The 26,757-nt window shown below is 32.4% G+C and overlaps 1 protein-coding gene and 1 long non-coding RNA gene across 2 annotated transcripts in view; both read left to right on the top strand.

Moving 5' to 3' along the window:
* Positions 1 to 26,757, top strand: part of LOC115876219 (Down syndrome cell adhesion molecule-like protein 1) — a 337,865-nt gene that overhangs the window by 189,773 nt on the left and 121,335 nt on the right. The window contains 2 exon segments of the mRNA XM_030891919.1: positions 8,538 to 8,697; positions 19,118 to 19,215. Of these exon segments, the coding sequence (XP_030747779.1) occupies positions 8,538 to 8,697; positions 19,118 to 19,215 (258 nt within the window).
* LOC115876210 lies at positions 17,086 to 17,706 on the top strand. The gene is made up of 2 exons (XR_004049113.1): positions 17,086 to 17,312; positions 17,367 to 17,706. It is a non-coding gene; the product is annotated as an uncharacterized LOC115876210 (long non-coding RNA).

Below are 26,757 nucleotides of genomic sequence, written 5' to 3'. Positions count from 1 at the left end.
AATTATTTTATCAACTAGTGAAGGAGAATATCCATTACACTCAGCTACATTCCTAATGTAATCTCTTTAAACTTGAAATTTAAACTAGCCATTTTATGTTCAATACTATGATATGATTCATTAGGAATATATCTGCGTGTAGTGGTATTTTTCCTATAGATATCAAATTCCAGGCAATTATTAGTATTTCTAATAACTAATACATCTAGAAATGGTAATCTGTCGTTGTTCTCAATTTCATGTGTAAATTTAATAGAAGGAAAACGATTATTTAACTTAGAAATAAAATTATCTATGGTGTCTGAATGTGTGTCAAAAACAGCAAAAATATCATCCACATACCGAAACCATACTCTTGGAAAATACTCAAACTGATTCTTAAGGCGGGTTCTCACTTGTCAGTTTCGCTGACGCAGTCTGACTGATTCATTATCAATGAAAAATAAAAATCAACGATTGTATTCACACGTTTCATGTTTTGCTACATTCAGTATTCAGTTGGTCCAAACATTTTAACGTGGTGATTTCGCAGACATGAAAATGGTTAAAACAAAATTGAAACCAGGTGTTCGCGAAGTTTGTTTACAATTAGCAAATGAATTACAGAATATTCTGGTGAATCAGAAAAGAAGAAAATGTTTTTTTTTTAAAGCAGATACGTCTACAATTTTAACAGAACGTCAAGGGTTTCTTGTAGACGTATCTGCTTTAAAAAAAAGCGTGTTCTCATAATAGTTTGAATTTAAATATTTTAAATAGTTGTTTTTCTTTATTCTTTGAATTTTTTTTGCTTCCGACGATAGACTTTCCGAAACGTTAAGCATTTTTTTCTTTGTTAAGCCAATTTGTATAACTGTAAACATAACTTCTGACAAGCAGTGTCCGTTTAGGTTTAACGCAGAAGTGTTTACAAAAAATAACTATTTTATTTTGTAGATTTTCTTGCAGTGCAGGGGCGAAATACCCATAAAGGATTTTTTGGAGATATATATTAAAATAATTAATTAACTTTAACTTGTAAACTGAACAAATCACGAAAAATGTAGTTCTCACGCTTCAGTTTCTATTCATTATTCGATAATGATCAGTCAAAAATGAAAAAAGTAGAACTGGTTTTCACTTTAACTGAAAGTACGAATTTACTGATCATTTAACATGAAAATGTGTTCTGACGTTCATTATTTGTTCAGTATCACTGAATCAGTCAGACTGCGTCAGCGAAACTGACAAGTGAGAACCCACCTTTAGCCTCCACTTCAAACCTCCTCATGAATAAATTAGCCAAAAATGGAGACAATGGATTACCCATTGCTGTACCTTCCCGCTGTTCAAAAAAGTTGTTATTAAATTGAAAACAATTTTGTTTCACACATAACGATGTAAGCTCAATATATTCAATCACAGTTTTGTTGTCGAGGCCATTTGCGTTCAGTAATTCCTTCAAGTAGCCTAAAGTATGTGGAATTGGAACACTTGGGAACAACGAAGATACATCAAAGGAGACCAAAATTTCACCTCCATGCAATGGTATATTTTTAATTTTGTTAATGAATTCAATATTATTTTTAACTGAGAAAGAACGAACTCCCTTGATAACCTGCTGATGATGCTAACATGGTTACCGAAACGCGCGTCCAGTGTAAAAGTAAAAGTGTTTTGGTGTATTGTGGTGATTTAGTGTTTTATTTTGCTACGTAACACCAAAGGTTCCAACCCTCAACTGTATTAAAAATGAAGCGTTTAGAAATATCGAACTCTTCGTCATTATTCACTTTTAAAGCTTCAACCATTTTCTGCCCGATACTAAGAGATATATTTTCGTCAAAAAATGATAAGGTTTCAGAACTAGGGTACCATAAATGGTTTCGAAACTTTTCAAGTACTGCATTTGTTGGATTTTGTATTATGTTTATCTGTCACGCCACTGATCACATTTAATAATTTATTTGAGTACACCACTGTACACATTTTTTGACATAAGTCATTCTTGATAGGTTATTGGTAGACGATAAAAGCACACGGTGACGAATTACGTTATATTTATAAAATCAGTGTAAATAGTGTTAGTTTGTAATACCCAAATAAATAATACAGTCCACTAGAAGAGAAGTTTAATTGGTACCATAACCAGCGCAAAAGATACAACATAATTTTTGGTCCTTCGAGTCGGATTTCAAGGTACAATTCAGTTATCAATCCAGTTATTTCCGGATCAGATCAAGGACGACGCCGTGCAGCCGTGCGACGCCGCATTAGCAAGTATTCTACCCACAATACACGAAGAAAATCGTATCCTTACCTGGCGCATTCGCCATATATCAACATATTTTCGCCATCTTAATTGCCTTGCGCAGTCACCATTTTTAAGAATACACAGATATCAAGTTTGGTCCCGGCGCATTCGGCAGATTCAAGAAACTGAAAAATATCCATTTCATCATTGTCCGCAAGCAGACCATTTACCATATATTATCAAGCATATCATCAATCAGTCATCATATTATCAAGAAGCGATCAAAGTCATTCACCACATTCATCATCATTCACCATTTCTGCATTACATCAAGTTCGTCACCAACAACCAACATCAGTTCAAGCACTCTACCAAGCAGCTCAAGCAACATAAACCAACCAAAAGCAAGCACATACATGTAAGTCACTTCCTTTATTTCTCCTTAACATTCTCATTCCTTTAACATTCTCAATTCTAGTTATCAGTCTATCAAAACAATAACAAACAATAATCATAATAAAAAAATAAAAAAACCTAATCATATCAATACGTATAAACATATCATACAAAATTAATCATTTTACATTTCAATCATGTCAGAACTAAAGAAATTGAAAGCTAAGCGTACCAGCCTGTTCAATCAACTGGAGCGTCTTAAAGAATTTGTTATCAGCTATACAGATAGCAGCGCATCTCAACTTCCAGAACGCATCACGCGGGGTGAAGAGCTATGGGATTTATTTGACACTGTACAATTTGATATTGAAACTTCAGACAAGTCAGATATACAAGTAAACGAGCGCGTAAGATTTGAAGACATTTATTTTAACGTTATATCTCAAGCGAAAAGTTTAATTCCAACTCATGCTGCTGATGTCACTAATACTGCAAATTCTGATTTACTTACTGATCAATCATTTCAAAATTCAAACAACATAAAGTTGCCTGCAATTGAACTCCCCAAATTTGGAGGGTCTTATGAGGATTGGTGGCAATTTTATGAAACGTTTAATTCTTTAGTTCATAGTAATCAAACTTTAAATGATATTCAGCGTTTTTACTATTTAAAATCATATTTAAAAGATGAAGCAGCAGATGTAATTCATTCACTTGAGGTCACCTCCTCAAATTACATGGTAGCTTGGAATCTTCTGAGGGAACGTTTTGAAAATAAGCGTTTAATCATTCATAGTCATGTGCGATCTTTATTTGAATTAAGTCCGTTGGATAAGGAATCAGTAACAGGTTTAAAAAGAATGCTGAATGATATTCGAAAGAACTTGAGAGCTCTAAAAGCGTTGAAACAACCGACAGATCAATGGGGTACATTGTTAATACATTTAATTTCAGCTAAGCTAGACGCAACGACAAAACGCGAATGGGAATCGCATAGTCTTACCATAAAGACAGATTTACCTGATATGAATGATTTTTTGAGCTTTCTTTCAGATAGATGTCAGCTATTAGAGACGCTAGAGAGCAAGCTAGACAAAATAGACACAAAACAAGGCAACAAGCCACGCATTTCAACAAAGTCAGGAGGACATGCAATGGTGGCAAACATCAATCAACTCATATGTACTTTTTGTAAAGGCAATCATACTATTAACAACTGTGAGTCATTTTTATCAAAGCCTGTGTCCACGCGTATCAACGACATAAAGGCACTACATCTGTGTTTAAACTGTCTAAGATCGAATCATAGTCTTGAAAATTGCAGAGCAGGAACGTGCAAAAAGTGCGGAAGGCGTCATAACACACTGTTACATATTGAACGTCAACTGCAATCAGGTAGTTCATCGAACAATCGTTCAGATCACAATCATCATACCAACAGGTCAAATTCCCAACACAACACTCAAAATAGATCAGGATCATCTAGAGGAATTGAAAGTTATACCAGTCAACAAAATCAGATAACCATATCAGGTTATGAAAACAATGGAGACAGGGAGGTTCTGTTATCTACTGCTATTGTAGACATCATGGATTCAGCTGGTAAATATCATAAAGCCAGAGCGTTACTCGATTCAGGATCGCAATCATGTTTTATTTCTTCATCACTTGCAGATAAACTACAGTTACAGAGAACACCTGTGAACGTACCAGTCTCTGGAATTAACCAAATTAGCACATTTATAACAAATAGAGTATCAGCAATTATACAATCACGATTCAATAATTTTTCTGTTAAACAATCATTTTTAGTTTTAGACAATATAACAAATTATATTCCATCAGTTAGTTTTAGCAAATCTAGATTTGAAATTCCGAACAACATACAACTAGCAGATGAAAACTTTAACATAGCCAGTACAGTTGATTTATTATTAGGCGCTGAAGTATTTTATGAACTTCTTTGTGAAGGCAGGATTAATTCTAAACCAAACTCACCTATCTGGCAGAAAACGAAGCTAGGATGGATAGTTGCAGGATCCATACCAGAGAGGCAAGGAAATAAGATCATATGTAATCTAGCAACTAATGATATCAACAAAGAAATTCAATCACAACTACAGAAATTTTGGGAAATCGAAAATTATCCCGAAAGAACCACATCATACACAAAGGAAGAGCAGTATTGTGAAGATTTGTTCTCTGAAACCACAGAAAGAAATTGTAAAGGACATTTTATTGTAGAGTTACCTTTTAATCATAAAAAACATGATCTAGGTGAATCAAAAGAGATAGCACTAAAGAGATTTAGTCAAATTGAGGGACGATTTAAGACAAACTCTGAATTTCAAGAGCAATATCATAATTTCATGAAAGAATATGAGGATTTAGGCCACATGTCCTTAATCGACCAAGAAGATGATGAAAACTTAAATTTTATTCCACATCATGCTGTACAGAAAGACACCAATAAGTTTAGAATAGTATTTGACGGATCGGCAAAAACATCTAATGGTATTTCTCTCAATGATATTCTCATGGTAGGACCTAAAGTCCAAAGAGATTTATTTGATATTGTTTTACGATTTCGACAGTATAAATTTGTATTAACTGCAGACATAGTCAAGATGTACAGACAAGTATATGTCAAACCAGAACATAGAAAATTTCAGTGCATTGTGTGGAGATACAATAAGTCAGATCAGATACAAACATATAAACTCAATACTGTAACATATGGAACAGGTTCTGCACCTTTTCTGGCAGTGCGATCACTACACCAACTTGGGATTGAAAACGAAGTTAAATACCCAACTGCCAGTAATATCATTAAAAATGATTTTTATGTCGACGATGTTCTTACAGGATCAAACAGCCTACTGGAATTGTCTCAGACAAAACAAGAACTTGAACAAATTTTACAATCAGGTGGATTCACATTGTCAAAGTGGAAATCAAATCATTCCTCACTTATTGAAGAACATGACACAGGTGAGAAAACAATCTCTGATAAAATTCAGAAAACTTTAGGTATAATCTGGGATGCCACCTCAGATACCTTACAATATTCATTCAATCAAACAAATACGAACAATCGGATCACTAAGCGAACTATTCTATCAATGGTATCGAAAATTTATGACCCTATGGGATTGATAGGACCAGTTACAGCAAGAGCAAAGAGTTTTTTACAGCAACTGTGGTTATTATCCTTATCATGGGATGATGAAATTCCTGCAACACTGAATCAAGAATGGTCTCACTATAGCACACAACTATGCGAAATCACTAATATCAAAATTCACAGACAAACAATTTGCAGCAATCCAGTTAAGATTGAGCTACATGGGTTCAGCGATGCTAGTGAAAAAATATACGGAGCAACAATTTATATTCGGTCAACCAATCAAACAGGTCAACATACCATTAATCTTATTTCAGCAAAATCAAAAGTAGCACCAATAAAAACGCAAACAATACCTAGGCTTGAACTTTGTGATGCATTAATATTATCAAGATTAATGCAGTCTGTTTTAAGTTGTTTATCGGTGCATATTGATAAAATCTACTACTGGACAGATTCATCGATAGTTTTAGCTTGGTTAGAATTGGAACCTTGTAACTTGCAAGTGTTTGTAGCAAACCGTATTAGAGAAATACAAGAAATCACAGAAAATACTAAAGGTGTATGGAATCATGTGTCAACAGAGTGTAACCCAGCAGATATTATATCCCGTGGTGCAACACCGTACGAACTGAGTCAGTCAGAACTATGGTGGTATGGACCAAAGTGGTTGAGAGAGAATTTCGATACATGGCCTTCAACACACACTCAACTCGCCACAGAAGAAATTCCTGACAAGAAAAAGTCATCAATAGTATGTTTTAGCAAGCAGTTAGACACCACTTTATTAACAAGATTTTCATCACTTATGAAACTCCAAAGAGTCACAGCATACATTTTCCGATTTAAACATAATATATCAAAAACAACTATCAAGCAAACCGGAGAACTAACTGTTGCTGAGCTACAGAATAGTTTATGGTTCTTATTAAAACTTGTGCAGCAAGAATGTTTTGCAGCAGAACTACATGCATTACAGAATGGCAGATGTATTCCCAAACAAAGCAAACTACTAAGCTTAAACCCATTCTTAGATAACAACAATATTATCCGAGTAGGAGGAAGATTAAAACATGCCAAAGATATTATCTATGAACAAAGACATCCGATAATCCTTCCGGGTAAACATCATTTTACTAAGCTTATTATCAGACATGAACATTATAAAATGCTTCATGCAGGAACTCAAACCCTATTAGCTACTATCAGAACGAGGTATTGGCCTTTATCAGCAAAAAACACTATTAAAGGCATACTAAGAACATGTATTGTTTGTTTTAAACAAAAGGCCAACAATGTAACACCTATAATGGGTAACTTGCCTATACACCGAGTTACGCCATCAAGACCTTTTCAGAATTGTGGAGTGGATTATGCGGGTCCATTTAACATAAAACTACATAAATACCGCGGTAATCGAACAGTCAAGGGTTACTTATGCATATTTATATGTTTTTCAACAAAAGCTTGTCATTTAGAATTGGTAAGTGACCTCAGCAGCGAATGTTTTTTAAACTGTTTAAAGCGTTTTATATCCAGACGTGGAAAACCTACCAATATCTATAGCGACAACGGCACAAATTTCGTCGGTGCTCAAAATAACTTACAAGAATTTTTTAACTTTATTAAATCAAGACCTGTTCATACCTCATATACAGATTACTTAACTTCTGAATTTGTACAGTGGCATTTTATTCCTGCACGATCGCCTCACTTTGGTGGGTTGTGGGAAGCTGCAGTCCGCACTGCTAAATATCATATCAAACGAGTTCTAGGTAATTTAAATTTAACGTTCGAAGATTTTTCTACAATCACTTGTCAGATAGAAGCATGTATGAACTCACGACCTATTCATCCTTTGTCAAATGATCCTTGCGATTTTTCCGCACTGACTCCTGGACACTTCCTAATTGGTTCCCCCTTCTTCCCTACCCGAGAGTGACTTACGGGACACACCAACAAATAGATTATCAAAGTATCAGCAGTTTGCCCAGGTGCTCCAACATTTCTGGACCAGATGGTCAAATGAATATATTTCCACACTCCAAGAACGGGGCAAGTGGAGAATCAACCAAAATCATCAACTGAGCATTGGATCTCTGGTTCTACTGAAAGAGGACAACCTTCCCCCTCTCAGATGGAGGTTGGGGAGAATAGCATTGCTTCATCCAGGGTCTGATGGTGTTGTGCGCGTTGTGACGGTGCGCACATCGTCTGGTGAGGTGAAGAGATCAGTGACAAAAGTGTGTGTCCTACCAGTGGAAGAGGATGGAAGAGAGCTGTGACCGCATAATGACATTATATTAATCTGAATGTTTATTTCGTGCTTATTATCACACCATATATGTTTTAAATCATGTTTTTCTTAATGTTCATTGTTTAACTTAATGTTCATTGTTTTCCTCTTTTTGTTTAACTATCTAAGATAGTTCAAGGCGGGCGGTATGTTGGATTTTGTATTATGTTTATCTGTCACGCCACTGATCACATTTAATAATTTATTTGAGTACACCACTGGTACATTGACATAAGTCATTCTTGGTAGACGATAAAAGCACACGGTGACGAATTACGTTATATTTATAAAATCAGTGTAAATAGTGTTAGTTTGTAATACCCAAATAAATAATACAGTCCACTAGAAGAGAAGTTTAATTGGTACCATAACCAGCGCAAAAGATACAACAGCATTCGATAAGTTTTTATCGCATAACGCATACATAATTTTTTTTTTGAATTCAATTGATATTTTTCTATTTTTAAAATAAAAATGTATTGTTACAGGGTAGACATCTTCAAATCAACGTCAATTCTGGGATAATTATCAGCAACCAGAGTTTAGTTCTTCAAGGAGTGTCTAGAGCAACTGCAGGCAACTACACGTGTGTGGGTTACAACACAGAAGGAGATGGTGAAAGCAACGCTTTCTATTTGAACGTTATGTGTAAGTATCTTGCGTTTTTCTCAAACTATACAGGGCGAGTCTTAAATAAGTGTAAATATTTTCAGGGCTGGTAGATCTCAATAAAAGAAACATATTGCCATATTATCAACAAATTATATTTTTTGACTAAAAAGTAAAAAAAAAATCCAAAAAATTCCAAATTTTTAAAAAAAAATTCGCGGAAAAAAACTCACGATCTGTTTCTGGGATCGAAATATACTACCCCTAAAATATTTGCACTTATTTAAGACGCACCCTGTATAAATATAAATAACGTCTTTATTTTTAACCAAGCATATGCAAAAAAGTAAATAATAATATAATCCTTCATTCATAAAATAAGGGATCAATCCTTCTAAAGTCGTTTTTATATTCAGCTTCTTTTTATTTTTTAAAATTCTGCATTTTTTTCAATTCAAAAACAAAACCGATATAAAAATAAAGCGGTTTGTAACAAGCGTTCCATTTACCCGGAATTACGAATTTATATATTCAAAAAGCTCCTGCCAGCGATGAGAGACAACGAGAAAACCCTTTAAAATAAAGCATGTAACTTTCTTTTAAAGAGTCTCCAGAGTTTCTTTTAACAACAACTTTTTGGCCCTACTAAAAGACATAACTGATGTTTTTATTTTTTTTTTGCTTTTCCTTAATTTGAATTTTCTTTTACTTCGACTTAAGTTGAGCTTGAAATTATTAGATATATATATATTATTAGATATAGGATAGATACACATTTTAAAATGATTATAGAGTATACAGGGTGCTTCAAAAAAGTGTGGCGGATATAACATATGTTTTTTTAAATGCAACACCCTATTTTTTATTTTATTTTTAGATTCTGCGTAAAACTCTATAACTTTTTTATATATAATGTTATATACCTAAAATTAATAGTTTTAGTTATATTTAAATTTGTTTATATAAATGTTAAATTGCAGTGTGGATTCTAAAGTTGGAATACCAAAATTTGGTATGAGAGTTCTATAGAGATTAAAAAGAAGATATATGTTAAGATATTTTAGTTAAATGTTACAGAGTGTTCAAAATATATTAATATATTTCAACTGCTTAATTTTCAGTGTGTTGTGACAACTTTTCTGTCGTTACCCAAATAGAATGAAAAAAGAATCCGTTGCTCAGGGTTAGAGGAAAGCTGGGTTCGTAGGTAAGGCTTCTGACTCACAGTGACTTTCTAATGTTGTTAAATATTAAAATAAAAAAAATGATAATACATAGGCTGCAGAGATTTTAATATTGATGTTAAGAATTCAAATAGGTATGGTCAAAGACAGTGAAAAGGGCGCCACTTACTTTGTTTATGAGAGTGGTAAAGTAAGAAACCAAAAAGAAAAATACGATATCACAACATAGCTAAAATAAAGTAATCAACAGCATTAAGGGACTATTATGTTTATCAGGAATAAAAGTCAGAAATAACTATCCTACATTAAACATTTATTGAAAACGAACACAAGTATCATCAATTAGTCACAGTGATCCCAAAAAAACCGCAAGTTATTTTAGATAGATTCGAATTTAGTAACTGTATTCTTTGAACTAAGTAAGCTACTTAATATAAAAACAGGTGGAATGTATGTATGTCTCAATACGATGATGTTTCGAAACATGTCGTGTACAAAAACCTTTAAAATGAATATGTGTTAATAATTTTCATATAAAATATCATAGCTACGTAAGAGTGTACTGTACGAATCAAATTATAACTTATAACGTTAAATAAAAAATAATTTTGACTACAATATGTGGGATAAATAGTGATAATTTACCAGGTTATTAAATCTGTTGTCTCAAAAATTATAAAATAAAAGCGTACCTTGTGTATCAAACTTAAGACTTATCTGAATATAGTTTCATATGATGTAAACAGGTAGGTAGGTATTCTCCAGACTAACAGAAGTGGATGCAGATGACTATGGCAGGAGAAGTCTTCGGTATCAGCCAAAAGAACGATTGTAATGTCAGGAACACTGTCTTAAGGTCTGCATAGGTCCATACAAAATGAAAGTGGGTGAAACATACAATAATTACGGCATTATTACTGCATACCATGTGGTAATTACTGAGTACCATGTTGTAGTTACTGAGTACCATGTGATAGTTACTGAGTACCATGTGGTAGTTACTCTATAAATAAAAAATAGTTCTCAGGACAGATACTCAATAAAAGAAACAACTTATGGTCTGAAAATCAGCTTTGCATAAATATATTCAAACCATATGCCGATCCAAACCAGTAATTAAATACTCAAATAAACGAAATAACAAACGGAAATAACTGAAATAGAATTTAGTTAGATAGGGCTATATAAAATGGCGGATAAACTTACGGTGATCATTCCAGGAAGAATCCAAAAAAATACGATCTATACTCCGGATTGCATACTTTACAAAGTTTTCAAATCTCCAAATCGGATACCCATGCAATCGAAATCGAAAAGTGGATGCAGAGTGCTTTTCACTGGAAAATTTGTCGGACGCCGAAACACGCGTCTTCTTCAGATCCAAATTCCCAGAAAAAAAGAAAAAGAGAGATAAAAAAGTGATATCATATGATCGAAATCATTAGAACAGAAAATCGCAATCCACAGCGAAGTGAGATTCAGACAAGTGAAATGCAATTAAGGAAGTTTTGCATATAGCGAATAGATGGCGCTAATAAACAAGACAAGTAAACTGTAAGAAATGAAGTTTGACATCTAGCGAATAGATGCGCTAATAAAAATTAAATATCGAAACAAGTGAGCTGTAACAAATGGAGTTTGGTATCTTTGGCATCTAGCAAATTGATGGCGCCAATACTAAGAAATTTAAATAAAAATAGATTTTTAAATTCAATTTTATTAAAGGAAATAAAAAATGCTACAGTGTAATGGGACGGTTTTGTGGCAGTAGTAATATTGGCTTTACGAAGTGAATTATAAACCAGAATTACTACGAGAAAAAAAACTTTTCTGTATGTCGAACAAAATTTCAATATCAGTAGTCGTCAACAATTAGGTAATCTAGTTAGTATTACCCTAATCTCTGGCTATTCGACCCGACGGAAAATCCAAATGTCATCTTTCATAATATAGAAATACACCAAGAAATCCACGACTATGATTTTAGTTTATTTGAGTAAAGATAGTTAATTTTAACCTAAAGGTTAGATTTTTTTAATTTTAAGCAGTCGAAATTTATTAATATATTTTGAACACTCTGTAACATTTAACTAAAATATCTTTACATATATCTTCTTTTTAATCTCTATAGAACTCTCATACCAAATATTGGTATTCCAACTTCAGAAACAATGGTACCACTGACAATTTTTTACCACACTGCAATTTATCATTTGTATAAACAAATTTAAATATTACGAAAACTATCAATTTTAGGTATATAACATTATATATAAAAAAGTTATAGAGTTTTACGCAGAATCTAAAAATAAAATAAAAAATAGGGTGTTGTATTTAAAAAAAACCTTATGTTATATCCGCCACACATTTTTGAAGCACCCTGTATACTCTATAATAATTTTTAAACGTGTATCTTAACCTTCCCTATAACTTTTGTATTTAACATTTTTTTGTAAACCTCGAAGCAAATAAGATTACTCTATCGTAGACTTTACTCTATCGTTGACTCACCCTGTACTTATTTCAAGTTCAGTATATTTTGTTGTAGTAGTCCGATTTTGGTTATTTTTTAAGCAATTTGTATAGTCTGTCCAACGAGAAGATCCTTGACAGTGATAGATGTGTCTGTCATTTTAATTTCAAAGTAGTTTATTTTATTTTACAAAGAAATAAGTTGGTACAACTGTAACGCATAGCAGGATATATTTAAAATTTGATTGACAAGATGACAAGTGATTACTTCAAAATATTGTGAAGAAAACTGTATAAAACTGAAAAAATGTAATCCAGTTATTTTATTTAATAAAAACGGTATGTGTTAATACAAAACAAACAAGAACAAGACACTACATACCAAAAAATATATAAAAAGAACTATTATTTACTTTCAAGCTTTATGAAACTACCCGCATTTATGATTATATTTATCAATATAACTTATGTACAAATACAAATTTGTAATATTCCACAGGAATAAATAAAACAACATAGGTAAATAAAACAAACTATTTTATTAATAATAACACCTACCAAATTTTATACCTTAAAGGTTGATTAATTAACTTTAATCTTAATTTTTTAAACCAGTACCTTTTTGACATTATTTTTCTGCAGTACTAAAATCCATTATTTACCTATCGTGTGATGTCGATATTTTACAGCTACTCCAGTTTTTAGTATGTGTTTAGTTTGATCCTTCTACCATATACGAGATGCACTTATCTACGACGAAATGGTATAGAAACTTTATCGATGGCAACTTCATTGGTGTATAATGGTGTATAAGACTTTCTGCCTGGGCAGCGAGTATTAACCATAAACTGTGCTCTGGGTCTACAGTTAATTTTCACTGATTTTTCCTCCACTTGACTTGAAAAGACACAAAACACACGTAATAATACGAATCAAAATGCATCATCTTCCAAAACGCAGGGTATTTAACAAAGTTGACACAAAATTATAATCTATAATTTGGCAAGACTTTGACAAGCGTCAAAAATGACAAAAATCTAAAGGCGAGTTCATACGCATCGGCGTCCGTTTGTCGTTCATCGTTCCGTCAAACCAATAAAATTGAAATACGATCTGTCATTTTTAAATAAACCAATAAAACTGGTTAAAAACAACAAGACACGACGCATGACGGATTTATATTTAAACCCATCCATAGATAACTTAAAAATTATTAGAAACTTTTTGTAGTAAAATAAATAGATTGGTATGGGACGTCATCTGCTTTTCTTCTGTCATCGTCTGTCGAAATCTTACCTGAGAAAAAAAACAGAGTATAGCTAAATTATTTGACTTTTTAGCCTCTCTTTGAATTGAAAATTAAAGTCGCCATCTGTCGAGTAAGTAAGTATACGAGGTCACGGAGTCAAACGTAGAATCCATTCGAATTCATCGTACAGTCTCAAACTCGATTTAAACACACAAACGGGCAAAGAATAAACGAAAAAGACATAAAAACCAAGTCTCTCCCGCGCTCTCATAAATTTCTACGTTTTACGTGTAGATAACGCGCTTTGTAATTTTAAGCTCGACTTTGCCCGAACAAATATAGAATAAAATGGAAACAAAAATATTCAGAAGAATACTAAGGAAAAGAAAGAGACAGGCAAAAAAAGTTATGCGTTTTAAGTATACGCGAGGAAGAAGTTGTTTTGGAGGAAAGTCAGGAGACGTTTTAAAAGAAAATTACGTTCTTTCTTTTAGAAGGTCTTCGTGTATTTCTGTCGCTTTTTTGAATATATAAATTCGTAATTCTGGTAAATGGAATGCTCGTTACACCGTCCGTCGTTTTATAGTTCTTTCGGTTTTGTTTATTTTGTGCAAAAAATAATGGGCGAAATTTTAAAAAAATTGTGTGCACTATGTGCGCATATTTGAAGTAAATTTTCTTACTAACAACTATTAAATTCAAAGATTTGAAGCATATATATTTTTTATGAATGCTTTTTATAAACTTAAAAAAAATTAGAGTTAATATAAAACCGTTTGCTATTCTAGATTCTAGCTTTATATTTTTATGTTTTTTTTTTTTAATTTTTTATTAAACATTTCATAGAAATTAAGATAGTGACACAACTTTATAGGAAGATGTTAGCGTTATTCGAGGCACCATCAAAGAAAGCAATATACGCTTAGTCCCAGAGATGTTACAGCTTAACCAAGCAGCATTTGGACGTCGGGACAACGTTGTGTCACGCGACCAAACGTCGGGACGCAACGTCGGCACAACTTCGTGCCAACCCTAGTCTGCACCAGTTTGGAGAATAATTTTTGGGTCGAAACGACGCCGACGTTGGCTAGCAGCCTAATTTAGTACAAACTGCAACGTTGTTTAAAATCCTAATTCACAGAAATACAAAACTATAATAATATGGCGTCTAAGTCGCGTTTTGTCCTAAATTGGGATAATTATAGTAAAAATATTATTTTTATGATTTAGTTAGAGACATATGCCAGATGGCAGTAAAGGAAAACCAAACAAAAGTATTTAAGTGTGGAGGATGTTTGAAGATCATAATTATTGAAACACTTTAACCGACTCTGTAACTCGTTACCCAAGGCAAAAAAGTTAAACGCAAACAACTTTATTGATAAATGTATTGTTTCTACTTTGAAAAATACTAATGGACGTTAAAATTAAAGAAGTTTTAAAAAATTACTTGAATTTTTTTTTACTAAAATGAGAATAATTTATTCGCAGTCGAAAAAATTGTTTCGGCGTGTTGTTTAGGGTCAATATTTAAGGTTAATGTATTCAAAAAACAGAAATTGCTATTTTAGGAACGAAACGTTTTCTTATTCAACAACATGGCGGCTTTCACTTTATTGTTTTGGAGATTAAGATGGAGTAGTTCGAGTAGTCGCATACTGGACTAATAAAGTCGCAGTTCAGCATTAACAGGTAGTATACTAGTCGCAAGATTGCCTAATTTAGTCATCCTAGAGTCTAGCTTGCGCCGCCCTCTATAATCTAAATAAACGAGGGAGTGAATAAACTATCGGTAATATATGTCGATGTATATTTAAATTTAGTTTTATATGTACCTTTCTTATGTCCAATTTTAATTAAGTTTTTTGTATAAAAACAAAAACAGCACCGAACTGTCTGACTGAACAGAACAATGAAGTGAAAATTTAAGATTTAAGGTTATGGTTCAATACAGTTGCAAAAAGGTAGTGTCTCGACGTCCTATCAACGTAAGAATAAGGAAATCTAAACAACGTTGGAATTAGTAAAACAGACGAAGTTTGCATAACATTGGAATAGGTCCTGAAAGTGACGTCCGGAAAACTCTTTATTACCTAACATTGTAACTACGTTATCCGAATCACCTAAAGATCACTTAAGCAAAAAAGGGTACAAGACAACGTTTATTCGACGTCGCAGAAGCTTTTACTTTGTTGTAGTACTAGTTCAACGTCGGCACAACGTTAGAACAACGTTTACATTTATTTTAAAATACCCAAGGTACGGAGCTAACTATTTTTTGTAACTAATCCAACGTTGTGTTTAGTAAACATGTGGTCAGAAGTCGTGAAAATGCTACTTGGGTAGTTATTTTGCCATACAGGGGAAAAACGAGAGTAGCCCACGCGTAATTGCATTTTTCTCTGTTAGAAAAATATGTTATCGATTATTAAAAGAAAGCTCCTTTCTAGTTCGGTGACAGAATGACCAGTGGCCCGTGGCTAACGTCATGTTGGTAATGAAATTCATTACCATTCATCATTAAATGAATGACCTAACCTCAAATCAAGAATCGTGTTTTTTTGAATCCTAGATATTAAAGATTTATTGAAATCCTTAGAAAAAGGGTATACCCATTACTATTCTTGATATAAAAAGTGCATTTTTATAGGATAAAATATTGGTTAAAATATGGTTGGAATGTAGGGCATAAATAGACTTAAGTATGGTTATTTGTATAGATATTTATAAAGCTTACTATCTGTTTTGCATTTTCAGTTGTTGATGAGACAATTGAATTTATTTGAGAAATGCGCACAAAAGACCTACCATTGATTCAACAATAGTGTCTTTACTGCATAATGGGTCATTCCTGCTGACTTTTAGACCATCTGAAGACTACATGAGAAAAACCAGATGTCACATTTTCATAGAAATTAAGATGGCAACACTACTTATTCGAATCAATTTAGTGTTCTTACCTATTATCGTTCAAATCCATGTTAATAGACAGTAAATATTTTGGATTTTTATCTTTTATTTTTAAATAGATTTTTGGAACTGCTGGTTTTAATAATTATTAAATGAAGTGAACTAAAAAACAATTCTCAACCATAATATGTGCCATAACTATATAAAATAATCAAAATAAGGCATATCTCCTGTCAACGATTACTTCTTTGATTTGATGCTTTGCATAGGATACATTAAAATACGCAACCAACCGTCATTGAACCGTCCAATCAGATCAAAGGAGTAATCGTCGTAGATCGTGCGTTATCGATAATGTTCGGTGCCTGGAGAAAATTGACAATTGACAAGAGAATTAATTGTTTAATATTTTTGACTTTTTAGTTCGTTTAATTTAATAATTACTAAAACCAGTAGTTCGAAAGATATATTTAAAAATAAAAAGATAAAAATCTAAAAATGAATTATCTATTAACGTGGACTTGGACGACAATAGGTAATAACACTAAATTTATTTCTATATTCGATATAAACTTGTTTATTGGGTTTTAGTTTGTGATGTTTCATTGATGATCATTTTCATGTTCATCGTCTTTGAATTGACATGAGGATATCTATGGAAAAGTAACTAATCTGAAAGTAAGCCAACATATCGTTTGTCCTTTGTGTGCTAAAGAAAAGATTTTCTTTTCGCATCATGAGGAAGTATTACATCAATTAAAAAATGTTAGGAAGTTGATTACTTGTCATGGAAAAGTATACCAATGGAAATTATTTGTTAAAGAAGTATAATTCTAAGGGTAAATTTTATTATAATTAGTAACCTGTCTATTTTTTATACGTAGATGTTTCAGGTTTTAAGAATAAATTGGTTGAACCCAAAATCTGGAGGAAGTACCTATATCCATACACAGAATATGCCCATTAAAAATACTAGTCCAAATTTGCTTTAATGGTAGACAATTATTCAATACAAATTAACTTTTTAAGTGACTGAAATATTAAATAGTTTAGAATATGGTATAACAATGTAAAAAAATATTATTTTCAGGAACGATTAGGGCCCGATATATTTGAAACTCATGTTGGACATAGTATTGAGTTGGGTAGAATATTATTCTACGTTAAGTGAGGGTATCAGATACCTATTATTGTACTGTATTTTAATATATACATTAGAATTGTTGGTTTTTTCATATTTGTTTTATTTATTATTTTACTTACAAGTTATATAAAGTTAACACTAAAATCTACTTTTTGACTTATATAAGTTAGTCTGTGGTTTAATGCGTGATTACATCCACATGATTTCAAGTTTTTAAAATATAAATATTATAACTGGCTTTAAAAACTCCATTAAACTGTTAAAAGTGTAATTTATTTCAAAATAAATATACATATATAGGTATATATTAATATCGAAAACATTTTTATTTCCTTAACACCAATTTAATCATCACATACATATGTATAAACATTTATTTACGTTATTTCAAATGAAGACCACAGGAAAAACCAGCTTTGTTCATTTTAACTGGAGCCGAGAAAATGCAATTACGAGTGAACTACTCTGGTTTTTCTCCTGTAGGGCAAAATAACTAAGCTGTAATATCTCTGGGACTAAGCATATTATTATTGCTTTCTTTGATGGTGCCTCGAATAATGCACTTGCCTATAAAATTGTCTAGCTATCAATTTCTATGAAAATGTAACATATTATCTGGTTTTTTCCGTGTAGTCTTCAAATGATCTAAAAATTCAGCAGGAATGATCCATTATGCAGCAAACACACTGATGTTGAATCATTGGAAGCTTTTTTGTGGGCATTTCACAAATAAAATGAAATATCTGATCAAAAACTGAAAATGCAAATCAGATAGTAAGCTTTATAAATACATACATATATATAAATAATCATACCTACATCTATTTATGTCGTACAATCCAACCGATATTTTAATATCCTAGCCCAAGTAAATAATCAAAAATGCACTTTTTATATCAAAAGCAGTAATGTTATCAAGGGTTCCAATTAATATACAGGATTTAAAAAAAAACACGATCCTAATTCTTATTATTTTTCTAAATACGTATTGTCTGATAGGCAATTACAAAATATAAATCTGATGTAAATAGAAAAATAAAGTAAAAACTGTAAAAACAGGTAAAAACAACAACAAAAATTCTAACCAAAGATTTAACCGTCATACGACATGAGCATCACGTGATTGCACAATACCCAACGATAGGGTACGTACCTCTTTCATCTGATTGGACGGTTGGTTGCGTATTTTAATGTATCCTGCTTTGCATGACCTTCGCGTTATATGACAAGGTCATCCCGCCCTGCAGCCGTCAATCAAGGCCGACTCGCGGCCTTCAATTTTTACACCCATCGGGCGTAAAGAAGTTTCTTTAAAGCACAAAATTTATTTAGTTTAATGCTACGGAAAGGGTGATAATAGTTATCGGAAAATGTGATACTTTAACAACAATAAAAATAATTTCAATTCAATAAATCACTTATTTTTTGCCTGGCAAGTTAAGCGATTTGTTTCTCCATTTATTTTCCTGCCATTACTGTTATTTGTCGTTTCTATTTCAGACGCGCCTACCTGCAGACCGGACCAGACCAGGATTTACGGCGTGGCGAAGCAGGAAAGGGCCGAGATTGTTTGTCAAGTGGACGCCAACCCTCCGGAGGTAAGGGCGAAATTAAAAGGGCTACACAGTGGGACAAATCTAAAGAGAACAGAACAAAAAAATAATGAAAAACTCTAGTATATCAAACGTAATATGTAATATTGTAGCTCTAAGTGAAAAACTTTATAACAGAATATTTAAAAAAAAATGTAGAGACCGGCAAGAAATCACACTATTATAGTTGAGGGTTGGAACCTTTGGTGTTACACAGCAAAATAAAAACACTAAATCACCACAATACACCAAAACACTTTTACTTTTACACTGGACGCGCGTTTCGCTAACCATGTTAGCATCATCAGCAGATGATTATAAACTAAAGTACAATCTACAAGTTGAGCGTTTATATACTCGCTCAGTGGGCACCGAGTGGGCGTGGCAAAATCTAGCCAACCAAGTCAGAGCCTACTGAGCGTAACAGTTAGATTTCCGCCACTAGAGTAGTAGGAACAAAGAACTTGAAGGAATTGGACCGTTGACTCTGTTCATACTATCTTTACATTTATTAATTATGATGCTTTCATATGCATCTAATTGCCTGTAATTTGAGACTTGTTTAATTAATTTTAAATTATTAAGATCTATACAATGTTCATTATCAACAATATGTTCGGCAACGCAAGATTTATCCGGTCTACCATATCTTATCTGAGCTAAATGTTCTTTAAATCTAGTTAATATTGATCTCCTAGTTTGCCCAACATATTTCTGATTACAATCTTTACAAGAAATTTCATAAATACCCGACCTTTCCAGTGGAGGTGTTTTATCTTTTGGATTACCTAATAATTGTTGTAATTTATTATTAGCACTATACACAAGTTTATAATTGACATTCTTAAAATTCCTTTTAGACCACGGATAACTCTCTATCAAACGGTATCGAAAAATATTTAGACGTATCTTTCTCCACTTGAAAAGTCGAATTTGTGCACTGAAAACTAGAAAATAATAATAACAATTAGGTATTTTTTGAACTTCTAGTTCAGAAATATTTTAGTACTAGGCAGAATATAGCTTTTAGGCATATTAGACTAAAATAAAAACGTGGGGCCCATTAACTATTGCTGTAATACTTTCTTCTATACTAAGTGTGGATTGCATCGACTTACTATAATCGTAACTGGAGATCTTGACAATCAATAACCAGCCGTGGCGGCTTCACCAGCGAACGCCGAGCTCATGATCTACCAAAGTATAAAGATATGCTTTGCCATAGGTAGGATTTCAGAGGGTTTAAGATAAAACCGTTTAACTTAAAAGTTTTTTTACCGATTTTTTATTTTTAAAAACATTGGTAAACCGTTTTCCTTGAAATTTGGTACGCTTACACACATTTTAATGCCAAATATAGTTGATAATAATAGTAATAAATAACGCTTTATTGTGCAAGAATGACGACTTGATGTTCAAAGCCAGATAATTGTACATTTTTTTGGAATTGTACAATATTGAGCTTTTAACTAGTTCTGAGCTCGGAGTTGGCAGATAAAGATCGTGCTCCGCATTCCTAAGTGGATAGTTGTGAGATCGCCTTTCGGGAATAGCAGATATGTGCTTGCGGATTAAGCAAACGGATTCAAAAATTAATAAAGAAGGAAGAGTCAGTATTTTCAAATTTTTAAAGAAATTCTGGCAGTGAGTTCCACTGTTCCACTGTTGAAGTTTGAAAATACGATCAAAGTTTGTTGCGCAGCAAGTACCCCAGAATGGAAGGGCATAACGAAGATCTGACTCAAAAAGGGCATAATAGGCTATTCTAGAGGTTGATAATTAAGTTTCTTAGAAACTGATCTTAGCGCAAAACAGGCAGTGCTTAGTTTTTTTTTGATAAAGATTCGATGTGCAAGTCCCATTTTAACGAGTTGTCTACAACAAGTCCTAAGAATTTTACAGAGTCCACGACGTCAATATTGGTGTTATTAAGTACAAAAGGATGTATAGTACTTTTATATGACAAAACTTTAGTTTTTAATAGGTTGAGGCATAGGAGATTAGAATCGCACCAAGATTTAATTGTGCGTAAGTCATGCACTGGATATAGTATTATACAGTGCCGTAACATCTGGGCCGCTCCAAGTGAAACTAGTATCGTCCGCAAAAAGGCAGATTTTACAACTAATGTCTAGATTTTCAATGTCGTTGATAAACACCAGAAAAGAAATAGGGCCAAGTACTGAACCCTGAGGGACACCACAATCTATAGGCTTACAAGAAGACATCACAAGCTGCCTTCTGTTGCCAAGATATGACTTGATAGTGTAAAATTCCGTAAAGTTCTAAAAGGGTACTTTTCATTAGAGTCAAGGATTTTTACTTTTTTATCCTTATAGATACAGTAATTTCAACAAATGACATAAAAAACTAGGACTTTCTTGCGTAAAAAAGGCGCTCTTCACTTAGTTTAAATGCATCTATTATAGTATTAGCCAAATGATGAAAAGTAAAAAAAATATACGATAAATTAATCTCATGATTTCGTTCAAAGAATTATGCTCTTTGTTGTAATTGATACAAGAAGCAATAAATAATCTTAAGTACAGTACAGAAAAGTTAAATGAATTTTTAATTTTTCTTCAGACAAAAAAGTTTTCTAATCAAGGGGAAGTATATTTGAGTATTAATGAAGGACGACAGGACAAAAAGCCGAAATGGGGGACACGAAATAACATTATGCAAAGTAACTAAACGTCAAGCAGCGTCTAAATAAACTTCCAGTTTATTCTAAATTACAGGAAAAGAAAAAAGTGAAGAGAGAAACAAAGAATGAAGGAAATATATTTATCCTTAAATTTTTTAGAGTGGTATACAGTGGGATAAAGAGCCTAAATAAATAAAATTATCTGTTTTTTACCAATTCTGTAGCATTTTTTATTTTCTTTAATAAAATTGAATTTAAAAATCTATTTTTATTTAAATTTCTTAGTATTGGCGCCATCTATTTGCTAGATGCCAAAGATACCAAACTCCATTTGTTACAGCTCACTTGTCTCGATATTTAATTTTATTAGCGCATCTATTCGCTAGATCTCAAACTTCATTTATTACAGTTCACTTGTCTTGTTTATTAGAGCCATCTATTCGCTATATACCAAACTTCCTTAATTGCATTTCACTTGTCTGAATCTCATTTCGCTGTGGATTGCGATTTTCTGTTCTAATGATTCCGATCATATGATATCACTTTTTCTCTCATTTTGTCTGCGGTGAAAAGGTTAGCTAGGGTTCTGAAACTGAGAAGAAGGTCTTTTTCTGGGATTTGGATCTGAGGAAGATGCGTGTTTTGGCGTCCGACAAATTTTCAGTGAAAGAAACACTCTGAATCCACTTTTCGATTTCCATTGCATGGGTATCCGATTTGGAAATTTGAAAACCCTGTAAAGTATGCAATCCAGATTATAGATCGTATTTGTTTGGTTTCTTCTTGGAGTGATCACCGTAAGTTTATCCACCATTTTATATAGCCCTATCTAAATTCTATTTCAGTTATTTCCGTTTTATTTCGTTTATTTGGAGTATTTAATTAATGGTTTGGATCGGCATATGGTTTGAATATATTCATGAAAGCGGTTTTCGGACCGTAAGTTGTTTTTATTGAGTGTCTGTCTAGGAACTATTTTATTTATAGAGTAACTACCATATGGTACTCAGTAATTACTACATGGTATGCAGTAATAATAATAATAAAAAAAAAAATTTTTTATTTTGTACACGACATGTTTCGAAACTTCATCGTATTGGTACTTACATGAATTTCACCTGTTTTTATATTAAAATTGGCTTTACTTGGTTCAAGGTTCGGGAAAGATCATTTCGTTTCAATGATATTTAATGTGGGATAGTTATTTCTAACTTTTATTCCTGAAATAAACATAATAGACCCATAATGCTGTGGTTACTTTTATTTTAGCTATATTTGCTTGATATCGTATTTTCCTTTTTGGTTTCTTACTTACCACTCTCATAAACAAGTAAAATTGGCGCCACTATGTCTTTGACCATACCCTATTTGAATTCTGCTATCAATAATAAAATCTACAACCTATATTATCATTTTATTTTAACAACATTGAGAAAGTCACTGTAGGTCAAATTGCTTACCACGAACCCAAGCTTTCCCTCTAACTGAGCAACAGTTTTCATTTCAATGGGTAACGACAGAAAAATCATCATCCACAATTCTACGTAAAATGATAAGGATCATTTTGGGTAATTACCTAAAGCTTCACTTTGTAAATTTTTATATCTAAAACTAACAAAGACGATAATTACAGTGTTACAAATTTTCCTCTAAACTTCTCAATCAGTAAAATTGTATCTCGCCGTATGAAGGTGAACATAAAAATACGGGCAAATATTTTCAGAGTTTGTCAGCGACTGTCTTCTGAGTGTAAAATTAACGAAATTTTTCCCTTGCGGTTTTTAAGCCCCTATGGTGTTTTTTAAACTGTACTACAACAAAATAATTAATAAAATTGATAAACTATTATGCAAAAATATCTTGTCTTGGTTTGCTAATAATTTTTTTTTTTATAAGTTTATAATTTTCGGATTTAGCGGCCGTTTCATGAGCTCTTTGAGTTGGTTTTCAAAAAGTTTTTAGGTGGTTTCAAATTGACCTGTATGAAAGTTGTTCATAACAAATGGACAAGTAACTTTTCCTCGCCGAATTTTTGTAGCATCAGTGGCTTTGGAGATAAGCGTCCAATTCATAAACAAATTAGAGTGGATTTTCAATGTTACTCTTTTTTCAACAAATTCACCATAGAAACACTTATAATTCCCCTTATTATAGGCTATATTCCTACGAACGTGACTGACGACTTTTACTTCATACAGAAACAACAAAGAAATCCAATATAGAATCTAGGGAATGACATGGGTCCACATCCCACACAAAGGAACAATACAAATAAAAAAAATCATAATATTTATTCCTTGATTCCTTTGAATTGGTTAATTCATAAATTCGGCATACTAGAAAAGGAACTTTTATAAATAGGGCATTTTACAGCTTTGACGAATTCTACCAGGGCTCCCTTGATGTGGTGTTTAGGGTCTAGAATTTGCTTGTTGGTCTGAGCTTATTCTTTTAGCGTTATTGTTAATTTTTTCTCTTTATTTTAATAAAAAAAAAAATATGTTATTTTGCTTAATTGTTTACCTTTTTTTCTGAATACTGTTTGTTGTTTAAATGGATGTATTTTCCTATCTTATATTACAATTTTTTTTTATTTTGGAGTTTAGATTTGGAATATTTACATGCTTTGTTAACAAAATTTGTATATTTTTTTAAACAATAAAGTACTGAAATTGAAAAATTGAAAAATTTTTTTTTTTTTTTTTATAATCTATAAATTAAATAGAAATACATATAATTGAGGGGGATTTGCATATAATTTAATATGAACACCGCTAAGTTGGTAAATTTGTGAACTAAAACAAAATTATAAGAACTACTAATTTGTTCATGAACTGGACGCTATCTCCAAAACTAATGAAGCTACAAAAAAATCATAGGAAAAGTTACTTGTCATTTAGCTTATAGACCACTTTCCATACAGGTCAATTTCACTGTCAGGCTCATTTTAATACACTAAAGAGTTCGTAAAACCAGCCCTTAAATCCAAGGAAATAATAAACGTATAAAAAATTCATTAGACGAACACCAGAATGTTTTCTGTTCTAATTTCTGGTATTAAATACTAATAGTATACTGGAATTTATCTATAGAGGAAAAGAAGCCGACCACACGCAGATATATTCCTAATGAATCCCATCATAGTGTTAATTGTAAAATGGCTGGTTTAAATTTCTTAGTTCATAGATTACTTGGTTTCCCACTTTCCAACGGAAGATATGAAATAGAAAGAGGTTGCATTAGGAATGTAGCTTAGTGTAATGGATATTCTCCTTCACTAGTTGATAAATTAATTAGAAACGTAGGAATTATATAGGTTAATGATTTCAGAAAATTCGACTTTTCAAGTGAGAAAGATACGTCTAAATATTTTTTCGATACCGTTTTATTAGAGTTATCCAGTGGTCTAAAAGGAATTTTAAGAATGTCAATTATAAACTTGTGTATAGTTACTGTGTTAAATTACAACAATTGGAGTAATCCAAAGATAAGCACCTCCACTGGAAGGTCAATTATTTATGAAATTTCTTATAAAGATTGTAATCAAGTATGTTGGGCCAAACTAAGTCAATATTAACTAGTTTAAAGAGACATTTTAAACTCAAGATGAGATATGGTAGACCGGATAAATCTTGCGTTGCCGAACTTATTGTTGATAATGAACATTATATAGATCTTAATAATTTAAAATTAATTAAACAAGTCTCAAATTACAGACAATTAAATGCATGTAGAAGCATCAAATTAATAAATATAGAATAGATGAACAAGTCAACAGTTAATTCCTTAAAGTTCTTTATTCCTACTAATCTAGTGGCGGAAATCTAACTAACTGTTACGCTCAGTTGACTCTGACTCAGTTGGCTAGATTTTGCCACGCCTACTCGGTGCCCACTGGGTACTTGTAGATTGTACTTTGGTTTATAATCATCTGCTGATAATTCTAACAAGCATGGTTAGCGGAACACGCGTCCAGTGTAAAGTAAAAGTGTTTTGGTGTATTGTGGTGAATTAGTGTTTTTATTTTCACAATTTGCGTCCTAATTATTTTGTTTTAGTACAGTTTAAAAAAACCACTATTGTTCAAAAACCACCAAGAGGAAAATTTAATTTTGCACTCAGAAGACAGTCGCTGACAAACTCTGAAAAAGTCAGCTTGCCCGTAATTTTTTTTATTTTCAAATGACAATTTTATTGGATAAACTCCCCAAAAGGTACACAATCTGTCTGAAAAGTTCCGGTCGACGAGTTAAACCGTGGTTTCAACCTTTATTTACTGGACTATGCTGTATTAAAACAATATTTTTTTTTATTATAATTAAATTGAGTTTAACAATTTCATTTCCCGGCCTATATTATATTTTATATACATATTTTTTTTTTTTTTTATAAAACTTTTTTAATTTTTTTTTTGTACTAGTTTTTTTTTTTTTTTTTTTTTTTTTTTTTTTTTTTCTTATTTATAAATATTTCACTCAACTCCACAATACTACGTGTCAAATAACGTAAATAACTCTGTTATTTTTTTTATCAGGTCCTCGTCAAGCTTGTCCCACTGCGCGGCCCTTTTAATTTCGCCCTTACCTCGGGAGGGTTGGCGTCCACTTGACAAACAATCTCGGCCCTTTCCTGCTTCGCCACGCCGTAAATCCTGGTCTGATCGGGTTTGCAGGTAGGCGCGTCTGAAATAGAAACGACAAATAACATGAGGGCTTGGGAGAAAATGAAGTAGTAAAATGGTACTTAATCACTGAGACTAAAATGGTATACAGTGTGAGGCCCACTCAGAGGACCAGGCTGCCTCCAACAAAATCATGTTTTATAATCCGATTTTTGATGTGATTTATATAAATATAAGTTTCAAAAAATGTACTTTGGGGCTCAATGTCATGTTATTTCTC

Source organism: Sitophilus oryzae, unplaced genomic scaffold, assembly GCF_002938485.1.
Source record: "Sitophilus oryzae breed Bouriz unplaced genomic scaffold, Soryzae_2.0 scaffold_1420_pilon_pilon, whole genome shotgun sequence".
NCBI lineage: Eukaryota > Metazoa > Arthropoda > Insecta > Coleoptera > Curculionidae > Sitophilus > Sitophilus oryzae.
The sequence above is the reverse complement of the archived record's forward strand: the minus strand, read 5'-3'. Positions and strand labels throughout refer to the sequence as shown.